Raw genomic sequence first — 11,946 nt, 5'->3', positions numbered from 1 at the left:
AAAACATTTAAAAAATAATAATAATTATACTTTATTCCGAGTGTTCTTGCTTTTCTCTTCGGAAGTCATCACATAACGGCATTGTAATACACGGTTCGGCTGCATTAAATATTACATATCTGCCGTAGATATTTATTTATAGAGCCTTGATCAGAAGACCTTTTGACAAACTGTAAGAAATGCCGCCAAAACTGAATATGTGACGTGGATCATAAATATATTAGCAATTAAACAACATCTTCCATTTCTTTTCACACAATACGTCTCCTCGCAGTATCGACACTAATTTGGCTGACTTTTATATTTGATCCAATTGGTAGATAGGTTATATTTACACCATAACGGTGCACAGCTGATAGAAAGGGATTTTTTTGTAGTTTTTAAAGATATTATTTACTGATCTACCTTTCCAACTCCTCATGCAGTTGACTGTTACAGGTCTATACAGGTTCATGGTACAATGCATAAGCTTCAAATCGAGAGACTGAAACTGTATTTTCCTTTACCGTTCTGTTTTAATTTCACAATAAAGTTAATAGTCATATTATGTTTGATATTATTATGTTTTATTAACTACACCACTGTTTTTTTAACCCACACCGCCTAGTGGTTAAAGCACATTATTGAATTTTGTTGTTGAATAAGTTTTATTTGATGAAAACATTTAAATATTGTAGGATACTAATTATCCTAAAAAACAAATTTTACCCTACATAAAAAAATTGGGAAAAGTAGAAGACATGATAGAAATATAGAATAGAAAATATCAAGAAGATACTGTAGTGATCTCTACAATAAAACAGTTTAGTGCAGGAAGTCCAAAGATATTAACAGGAGGATGTGCAAAACAGACAAACTAATAAGGCTTTATTTAAACATTAAAGAAAGGTCTTCTTTTGAATAAGAAAAAAACGTTGGGGTTATCCACAGATAAATATGAAGTCTGACAAAATACTTAACGTCCAATATATTGCATAGTTTATTTTGGCACTTGACAATCACCTTCCCTGAATTTGACTCAGGTGTAACTAAAGTCTGATTTAAGGGTTATTTATATTTCACATCATTAATCAGAATCTGCAAAGTAACAAAAATAAATGTAGTGGAGTAAAAATGTTAACCTCTGAATTGTAGTGGAGTAGAACAAAGTAGTATGCTGCTGTAACAAAAACATTTCCCAAAAAAGTATATCTTATCTTATCTTAAGATGATCGATGGCTACTGCCATATTTGCAAAATGTGCCTCTGAACCTTTACAAGTGCATGTTTCAGGCTTATCAATGAACAACAGGAGGGGTCACGCAGGGACGGACTGGGACTACAAATCAGCCCGGGACTCTCGACCGGCCTACTTGCGGTACCGCCGGCCCACCGCGGTACCGCAAGTAAATACCGCTAGTAAATTGTCGACGGGGCCGGTGGAATTGTATTTTCACTGGTCCCACCATTGTAACCACTGGCCTAATAATGAATAAAATTAACACATTTGTTGCAATAGTAATTTATGCACTAACTACATTACTACTTGTACTACAACATTTGAATCATCAGTTCTTCCTCATTTTCCTCAATTGTTCATATTTGGTTTATTAAAATAATGATATTGTGGTCATTGTTTAAAAATGTCTGCTATTATTATGAGTATTATTTGTATAATGCACTTTCTGCCTTCCTATCATTAGGAGTTAGACATGTAATGGCTATGTAATTGATTTGATTTGAACCTTCATTCTCCTAAACTGCTGGCACATTTCGCCAATACCTTTATATTGTCTACTCTTCACTTGTCAGCATAGGTCGGCATTGATGTACAGAGCCGACAGAAGACCTTGTTTATATTGGCATCATATTGAGAGGTGCAGCGAGTGACGCGTCCAGGAAGTAAGCTGCTGGTTCCCTCGACAAAAAGCAATGGGATTTCTCCTCACGGTTTTGGAAAATAGCTGGAAATAAGGTCTGTGGAAAACAAACCTGTTTGATAAATGCACGTTTTGTTCAGCCGGATAATCTCCACATGTCTATCCTACTTTTATTATTTTCTAATCATAAATCTAATCGATAGATTATAAAAGGGTTTTAGGACGCGTCACTGCACCACTAGAAGCCAACTCCATCGATCAAGCTGTCTGAAACTTTCTCTCCCTCTTCTTCTCATGCTACCTGTCACTCTCCTTTAACTCCTCCGGTGACTTTCTTTTATTTGAAGATTGTTGTGGCCGGTTACCGCTGGTATTAAAAAAATGTTGGCGAATGGTAAGGTGGCGCGATAGTCTGTAGTGAAGGAGCGCGCTCCCGTTCACGGGAGCCTGCTCGCGCTGCGCTCCGCAGCAAACAGCTGTTTGCTTTTCACCCAACAACGACAACCGAGTCACGGAACGCTATGTTCTAGCGTTAATAAACTAAACAATTTAACAAAATTGCTAGTCAAAATACCAATACCACAGGACAATTTTTTTTTTTAAACCAATATTTGTAGTGGCCCGAGCGGGCAAGTGGAAAGTACGTTATGCTGGCCCGGGGTGTCTAAATAGTGCTTCCGGGCCAGCGGGCCATTTATAATGTCGAGCCCTTACCGGCCTGCCCACATCGTCCGACCGGCCCACTTCAGTACCGGCCCATCGGGATTCGTCCCGAACGTCCCGATGGCCAGTCCGCCCCTGTCTGGAAGAGATGGGTCAGAGAATATCTTCCAACAATGCAACAGCGAAATAAATGGAATAAGATCAGAAGGAACTTTCTTCCTGGTTTAAAATCTTGTATTATTTGTTATGTCTTCGGCTCCATGGAAACTCCTGGGTGCTAGAGGATCTGAGACCCTGTCATGATATTAGTAGTCTTGTCCGATGTGTTGTTAAAACAAAACATAGTGTACAGAGCCTGCATATCCATAACTCTTGTGCTCCTGAATCTGGATAATTAAGTTTGGTTATTACTACTACTGTGGACTTACTCTGAAGCTAGTAAAAAGCGATTTATTTATTGAATCTCAAGTATAGAATTTCTATGCTTATGATACCTCTGACTATGTATTGATAAATGAATTGATTTGTTGTGGGATATTGGCGCGTTATGTGTATTATTTGTTGTAATGCTGTATGTTCTATCATATTGTTAGTGCTGAAGTGCATTTTGTGTTGACAATGAGTATATTTTTATAATTTAGGCTTATAGTATGCCGCTGATTGAGGTATTAGTGAGTGTTGTGTCCGAATTATAGTATATTCGGGGCTGAAAAACCTTTGATTTACTGCGAGCCACACCTGTGATATAAGGAAGGTGGAGCTGAGCTGTGAGGAGGATATTGTCTCCAGCAATGAACGGGGAATCTGGGACAGTTGTTTGAACTCACGTTATACTGATAATTTTTGTTTATTTTGGTGTTATTAATATATGGAAGCAAATAAATCGGCCAAGGAAGGCAAAGAAAGTCAGCGCTACAGAGCTTTATTTGGATGGTTTTTTAACAGTTGTGAGTCAAGAAGCGGATCCCTTGTTGACGTGGCACAGGTTTTGAGAGTATCCCACTAAAAATGGGCCACGACAGTGTGTTTAGGGGGCGTAGATATAATGGTAGTGTTGTTAATGTAATGTTTTTTTTTTATTTCAACAGCGACTCAAAGACAATCAGATTATGAAAACCGGTATGAAGTTCATCAACATTGAAATGTCATGGTTATTATTCAAATAATATTTAACTGTTATCAAAATGTAGGTGCAACTGTAGAGCTTTGCTCTTTGGTCTCACTGAAAGAATTAACTCTTTACCACGTTTTTTATAGACAATATGAGAGATAAATAGTAGCAGTTTCTCACTGTGTTAAATATATATTTCCTTCATATACATTGCCAATTAGAATAGCTGACAAAATCATATTGCTTGTAACATCTAAATAACCCTCACTTAACAAATGTGTAGGGTGATCTAGTATTGTTTAATGGAATGTTACATTCAGTGTATTAAAGTCAAATTACTTCATTCATTTGTAACCAATATCTTTCTTGATTCTTTTACGGTATGAAAAGATTCCTTATGAGTATTTTTGAAGTATTAAAGTAAGTGTTAGAGCAGAAAGTTTAATACAGTTCGTATTTCTGGTATATTCATTTTAATGTCACCTTAATATATTCATGTGTGTTAAACTTGAATAGACGAGTCTATTTTTTCCTCTTAAAATATAGAGGTTTTTCTATATATACTTTAAAAAATAATGTCCCATTTTTAGTATAGCCTGTTGATTTCTTGCACTTGATTAAATGATTACGCCAGTGTGGATTTGATAAATGTTGGGTCAGAAAGTCTTGTGGCAGTTCCCAGGATTATCATGGATGGCATGTAGTTTCTTGGTTAATTCATCTAATGGTTTTTGCAACTTTACACCAGGAGATTTTCCTCAGATATAATGCAGTTGAAAGTCTTTTAATTAATGTATCTCCTATAATGCTTATAATAGAGGTTGCTAGACCATTGTCCTGTTTTTCTGATAGCGTTACCCTCCATTCCGACTTAGATGACGTCATGGAGTGCTTCATAGGAAGAAACACTACAGCACAGCGGAGGCAGTCCGGAGGGACGCCTAGGAATAATCTCGACAAGCTTAAAGACCCAGCGCCNACTGTAACCACCGGCCCCCCCACTGTAACCACCGGTCCCACCACTGTAACCACCGGCCCCCCCGCTGTAACCACTGGAGCATTCGTTCAAGAAATCGACTAATAATGAAGAAAATGAACACATTTGGTGCAATAGTAATTTATGCATAAACTAAATTTGCTATTATCATTATTATGAGTATTATTGGTATAATGCACTTTCTGCCTTCCTGTCATCAGGAGTTAGAAATGTAATGGCTATGTAATAGATTAGAACCCTCATTCTCCTAAACTGCTGGGACATTCCCCTTCAGCCAAACCTTTATATTCTCTACTCTTCACTTCCTGTCAGCATAGGTCAGGTCAGCATTGAAGACCTTGTTTATATTGGCATCGTATTGAAGCCAACTCCATCGATCAAGCCAGTGTGGCTGAAACTTCCTCTCCCTCTCCTTCTCATGCTCCCTGTCACTCTCCTTTAACTCCTCCGGTGACTTTCCTTTATTTGAAGATTGTTTGGCCAGTTACCGCTGGTATTAAAAAAATGTTGGCGAATGGCTAGGTGGCGCGATAGTCTGTAGTGAAGGAGCGCGCTCCCGTTCACAGGAGCCTGCTCCGCAGCAAACAGCTGTTTGCTTTGCACCCAACAACGACAACCGACTCACGGAACGCTATGTTCTAGCGTTAATAAACGAAACAATTTAACAAAATTGCTAGTCAAAATACCAATACCACAGGACCATTTTTTTTAAAAAAACCAATATTTTTAGTGGCCCGAGCGGGCAAGTGGAAAGTACGTTATGCTGGCCCGGGGTGTCTAAATAGTGCTTCCGGGCCAGCGGGCCATTTATAATGTCGAGCCCTTACCGGCCGGCCCACATCGTCCGACCGGCCCACTTCAGTACCGGCCCATCGGGATTCGTCCCGAACGTCCCGATGGCCAGTCCGCCCCAGATTGATTTATCAAAAGTTTCACCTTTTTATCAATGCATAACTTTACAAAGATTTACAAAAGGTTATTCATCATGATTTTGTTTTTTAAAATCTTGTATTATTTGTTATGTCTTATCTTTATTACAATTGTTTTATTGAGCAAATCAAATCTGCAGAGTTGACATTGAAAAATATACAAATAACGAAACATGTTAACCAGTCAACAGAATAATTAGGGTCTTACATTTACAACAGTTTGATTGTGTAATCTACAAAGTATCATTATTTCCAGTTTTATATAGTGACAATGAGTAGGGACATCAAACAATAAAAGGACTATTTCTTTCCTTTTTGTTGCAGAATAAAAAGTGTAAGGAAATGTCAAGTTTAAAAATAATTTGTAAATGACTTGCTCAAAAAAACACTACCTGTTTCTCTATAAAAAGGGGAAGTATAGGTCCACCCCCGCAGCAAATGGGGCGTCCTCAAATGTAGTAATCCCGCCCATACTGGAAGTTGCAGCAAATAGACTTCTGCTTACCTGTCACTTGTTGTCTCTTCTAAATTCATGCGTAATAATCTTGAATTTGTCATTTGTTAGTTAGACCCCTGTCCTGACAGGAGGGAGCTACATTTGGATAAGCATGGATAGCCAGGGGAGAAAAGTGGTGGTCTGTGACAATGGGACAGGGGTAAGTCAAATATATTGTGTCACACACTACCTCAACATTGTATTAACACCGCTTACTTCTCTTTCTTCTCTTTCAGTATACTTTACGCTTGTTTTCAAAGTGTTATCAGAAATCTGTGACATTGTTTTTCATGCAAACCCACACCAGCCGTGTTTTATTGTAAAGTGGCTGCGTTTAAAAGTTTGTTTCTGGATCATATGTAAAGGTTGACATCTGAAGGGTGTGAATCTATGTGCAGCTTGATTCCTCACGTGTCTGAACTTGTCACTCTGCCTCTAATGTGCACACACAGCCATAAATGGTTGTGATGTTTTGAACTGAGCTACGATTGGATGAAAATCAGGAAGTGAGACTTCAGCTATCACAACATCCAGATTGGTTATTCAACACTGATGGTGGCATGCTAATTTCAACATATATTAAGACAAACGTGTGTTATCTTTAACTGAAAATGGCCGTATCCTAGTTTTTCGCCTCTGCTTGGAATGCATTGTCCCTCCAGGCTAAGGAATGTGTCTATGGCCACAAAGACAAGTTGAGACACAACAGTATGAGGTGAAGTCATGACAGGTAGAGAAACAGCAGATCATTTAAAAGCAATGTAGCAACACGTATTGCTCCATGCTTGCCGAATGAATTACTACACATTTTAACACATTTGCATTGACTGATGAATAATCCAGTGAATGCATTGTGATAATAAACACTAGGACAGTTTCCTGCATGCAGATTAGACCTAGTGATGGATTACACTGAATGTATAGTTATTATCTATTTCAGAAGGCTTTAATGCAGGAGTAAGATGATTATTTTTCTCCTATTGTATTTGCACACAAGCTCAATATAATTGTCATGAGAAGAACAAAACAAACCTAGCATTATTTTTCGAAAACCTAAAAGATATAAGAAGCACACAGAATGAGCAGAAAACTCACTCGTCAGTTAGACAAATTCTTTCAATAACTGAAAAACAATAAAGATGAAACCTCTTCTGAGGATAACAAGCTCTTGATAACGTTGACAAAAACAAGAACTTAATAGACACAAAAAACATCATGTTTCACTCTCACATCCCTTCGTAGTTTGTCAAGTGTGGCTTCGCTGGATCCAACTTCCCCGAACACATCTTCCCCGCCATGGTGGGTCGACCAATGTTACGATCAAACACCAAAGTGGGCAACATTGAGATAAAGGTGAGATCATGTTTTGCATTATTTCAAATTGTATTCAGAAAAGCGATACATAACAGGTGAGCCTAGACAAGGCAACACTTTGTATATAAGGTGATATGTCAGGTGTATGTGAGTGAGAAGGTGCCAGATTGAGAGTGTTTTTTTAAGACAGAAAAGAAGGAGACTTTAAAACTAAAATTGGATTAGAGGAAGTACATTTTTTATCTAACAAAAGCTGTTTCTAAATGTGGATTGTATTCCGTTCAAAGCTAAGGGAATTCCAGTCTGGTAAGTCTGGACAGTAAGACTTGTTAAGCTAATTAAACAGCTGACCTTCTTCCTCTCCTCCATCTCTTCTTACCTTTCAGCTCATATGTATCAAAGTGTCTTAGAACGGTACACCTGTTAGCTTCCTTAAGACACAGTTAAGTCCGTATTCTCACGTAACCTGAGGTCAGATCATGCAGAACTTTACTCCTTGTAATCCTCACGTTTCGTAAAGCAGAAGGGAAAAGTTCACTGCACACAAAATGTAAAATGTGAAGATTTGTAAAGATAGCATTTTTGGGTACAGTGTTCACAATACTTTTTTTGTAAGTAAGCATGTATGCTCAATAATATTCAGCAGTAACCAAAATGTGAGCAAATGCTAAGTAAGCTTCTAAGTATTTATATTCTTTGATAAATAACCTGATTTTGAATACAGTATTTTGATAATGTCTTTGGCTGCTTGTGTAAATAAAAGAATCCATGCATTACTAAAAACTATCATTGTAAAAAGTATAGCGTTGGTATCCGTGCAAAAAATGCGAAGGTATTGTACTGGCACTGAGATTTAATTCTTATCATTTAATATTTTTGTGATATATCATTTGTTATACGTTAGCTTATCAAAGCTGTAGATACTAACAAAATAGTAAAAAAGACCAAAGAACGCAGACTCATTTGGATCCCCTCCATTCTTAAATATAATCGATTGTCTCTTAGCCCAGGCTACACCCTTCCACCAAGTTTAGAAAAAATGGGCCAGTAGTTTTCCTGTGAGTCTTATTCTTTTACTCTGCACCTTAAAAAGGCGGTCTCCTCGTGTTTCCTTCCCACCAGGACCTGATGGTGGGTGATGAGGCCAGCGAGTGCCGCTCCATGCTGGAGGTCAGCTACCCCATGGAGAACGGTATGGTGCGCTCCTGGGAGGACATGCTCCACCTGTGGGACTACACCTTCGGTTCCACCCGCCTGGACATCAACCCGTCAGAGTGCAAGGTACAACACAGAGCCGACCTTTCAAAATAAAGTTCAGTGAGACAAGTATTGGAACAAGGCATGAAGAAAGAAAACAAGTGGTAAAATACTGAAGACATTTTAATGTTTTACACCTGGGGAACAACGTATCAATAATAGGCTTTTAAACAGCTGTGAATGTATTTTTTGCTTCTTGAAGATCCTGCTGACGGAGCCGCCCATGAACCCCACCAAGAACAGAGAGAAAATTGCTGAGGTCATGTTTGAGAAGTACCAGTTCCAGGGCCTTTATGTGGCAATTCAGGCTGTGCTCACTCTGTATGCTCAGGGTAAGGCTTCAAAATGTTATACAATCTTAAATGTGTTGTTCCTTAGGGCAAACTGGAATACTTGGGTGGGGTTTGTGCTTAAAGACACAAGAAAACCCATTTCTAACGTATCGTCTGTCCTCAAAGATTATTGGAATTGTTTGGTTACATTTTCTTTGGGTAATTGATTCTGTCTACAGGTTTGCTGACCGGTGTGGTCCTGGACTCGGGGGATGGTGTCACCCACATCTGTCCCGTGTATGAGGGCTTCTCCTTACCCCACCTCACACGCAGGCTGGACATCGCAGGACGTGACATCACACGGTACCTCATTAAGGTGAGCCAGGAGATGCTCAGTCCTGTAGAAGGGAAAACAAGTCTAAATATTGCACAGGAAGAAATTAAGAAAATGCCAAACTGTGAAAACTGGTAAAAAGTTGTGACATGAAAAATTCACCTTTTCCCGCCATTAGCTCCTGCTTCTTCGCGGTTACGCCTTCAACCACACCGCCGACTTTGAGACTGTGCGCATGATGAAGGAGAAGCTGTGCTACGTGGGATACGACATCGAGCAGGAGCAGCGCCTGGCATTAGAGACGACCTTCCTGGTGGAGACTTTCACAGTACGTTGAAGAACAAAATCCCAGTAATGCTTAAAGTTTTAGTCTACTTAAAGTAGGGCAGCTCAATTAATCGTATTTTAATCGCAATTACGATTTTGGCTTGCAACGATTATGAAAACAACATAATCGAAATAAAACGATTATTTCTTATTCAATTTTTTAATTTATTATTATTTGTATTGGTTTTTCAGTTGAATTATACTTAAAGTTCAGGGTAATCAACAACTGTTAAAAACATACTTTTCAACAAAGAAAATTCAATAACTGGATGATTTCAAAGTAGATGGATAATCGTTTTTAATAATCGTGATATCAATTATTGACCCAAATAATTGAGATTATGATTTTTTGCCATAATCAAGCAGCCCTAACTTAAAGCAGGGGGGTCCAAACTTTTTTCACTGAGGGCCACATACAGAAAAATATACGAAGGGATGGGCCACAGGTGAGGTATATTTTCCTAATAAATTCAGTTATAAGTTGGAAAAATCCATCCGATGTAGGTAAATTATTCTTGATACTTGAAGATGCTTTAAGAAAAAAACTGAGTTTTATTTATTTTGTGAGCAGCTCATTCTTTAAAAGAGAAGCTTCAGATTGCTTATAATAGGAGGAAATATGAAGGGTATATTTTGAAGGTTGTTATGTACATTGGGCTTTTTTCTTATCAACTTGAACATGTTTTCAATTTTAATCGACTGAATTCATTTGAAAATGTGCTTGTTAACACATGAAAACTGTGTAATATATTTGAACATATATATTTAAGAAGTACAATATAAGACAAGTTTATCATACTTAAGTCATTATACTTTTTTAATTTGCTGAGGGCCGATTCAAAATGGTCCGCGGGCCGTAGTTTGGACACCCCTGACTCAAAGGAAGTGCTGCTATATAAAGGATGTGCATATTCACTTTCTTGTCGACTGTTACTTCCCTGCCACTGTGTGCTGAATATGAAGCTAAAGCTAGCAGCCTGTTAGCCAAGCTTAGCATAAATACATGAAAACAAGTTAAACTGCTTGAAAACAAAGGAAATATTTAGCTCTCGTTTAAAGTAATAATTTCACCAAAGACCAAAAAAGTGAACTTCTAGATATGTACTTAAATATTTAGTAAGCATACAAACATAAGAGTGGTATCTAAATAAATGTTCAGTTCCCCAAACAGCAAACAATGCTTTTTGAAGACCAGTGTCTGGTATTTAGGGACATCTTGTGGTGAGGTATCAGATTGCAACCCTATTGTAGGATAACATAAACATGATTCTTAACTCAATGTGATTGTATAACAAATAATAACATATTTAAACATATTATATTCAATTTCTGCCAATAAGTGTACCCTTATTCTAGTTTGCGTCCTATTATGAGAGTGGTAAAATGAAGGATTTCTCCAAAGCATGTGTTATTGTGGCACCTTCCATCTTGCTGTATCACAAAAAAGACCCTACAGTTATTGAAATGTTTTCCTTTGTGTGGTGCAGCTTCCCGACGGCCGGCAGGTGAAGGTGGGCGGCGAGAGGTTCGGGGCTCCTGAAGCTCTCTTCCAGCCTCACCTCATCAACGTGGAGGGAGCGGGGGTGGCCGAGCTGCTGTTCAACACCATCCAGGCAGCAGACATCGACCTCAGGTCTGCCTCCCCTCACTAATGCACCTGCACAACATAAAAAGGGCATGTAGAAAAACAAAACATGTTGTTTTCTTACATCCTGGTTGTTTTTTCTGTGCAGGTCAGACTTCTATAAGCACATCGTTCTCTCCGGAGGAAGCACCATGTACCCCGGACTCCCATCCAGACTAGAGAGGGAGATGAAGCAGCTGTACCTTGAGAGGGTGCTGGACGGAGACACTCAGAAACTATCTGTAAGAGTTTTACATCCAATAACAATATTTTTTAACCTTTAAATGTTAATCATCTGTTTTTATTGAAATACAGGAGCACCATGATGTTAGATAAGGTGTTATACAACTGCTGATCCTCTATAATACCTTTGCATAAAAGTAATTATCCATTAACAATTTAATCTGTAGCATAAGCCACAATGTAATGCATTTTATATTAATTAAAAAAAGTTACATAGCATTTGTATAATAACTCATAATAATAATTGCACTAAACAAAACAGTGGACCTTGAGCTAAGATTGTTTTGTTCTGTTGTTTCAAAAAGGCAAGAATACTATATCAATACAATGTTACACTATTTAATTTAATTGTATTAATGACAAAAAAGATGTCAGCCATTTATATATATATATATATTTATTTATAAATATAGAGCTATATACTACATTTGGAATATTATATTGTGACTTATTGCAAATCCAATGTTGTATTTGTTGCGCACACACACACACACACACACACACACACACACACACACAC

At 38.0% G+C, this 11,946-nt stretch overlaps 1 protein-coding gene across 1 annotated transcript in view; it reads left to right on the top strand.

The window, feature by feature from the left end:
• Positions 1-6,027: 6,027 nt before the first annotated feature.
• LOC104958382 (actin related protein 2) overlaps positions 6,028-11,946 on the top strand; it is a 9,301-nt gene continuing 3,382 nt past the window's right edge. Inside the window, exons 1-8 of the mRNA XM_010786101.1 lie at positions 6,028-6,215; positions 7,298-7,408; positions 8,492-8,650; positions 8,829-8,958; positions 9,138-9,274; positions 9,411-9,560; positions 11,047-11,192; positions 11,293-11,425. Of these exons, the coding sequence (XP_010784403.1) occupies positions 6,168-6,215; positions 7,298-7,408; positions 8,492-8,650; positions 8,829-8,958; positions 9,138-9,274; positions 9,411-9,560; positions 11,047-11,192; positions 11,293-11,425 (1,014 nt within the window). The 5' untranslated portion in view covers positions 6,028-6,167. The remainder of the gene's footprint in view (positions 6,216-7,297; positions 7,409-8,491; positions 8,651-8,828; positions 8,959-9,137; positions 9,275-9,410; positions 9,561-11,046; positions 11,193-11,292; positions 11,426-11,946) is intronic.

Source organism: Notothenia coriiceps, unplaced genomic scaffold (genome assembly GCF_000735185.1).
Source record: "Notothenia coriiceps isolate Sejong01 unplaced genomic scaffold, NC01 NC01_scaffold00028799, whole genome shotgun sequence".
Lineage (NCBI taxonomy): Eukaryota > Metazoa > Chordata > Actinopteri > Perciformes > Nototheniidae > Notothenia > Notothenia coriiceps.
The sequence above is the reverse complement of the archived record's forward strand: the minus strand, read 5'-3'. Positions and strand labels throughout refer to the sequence as shown.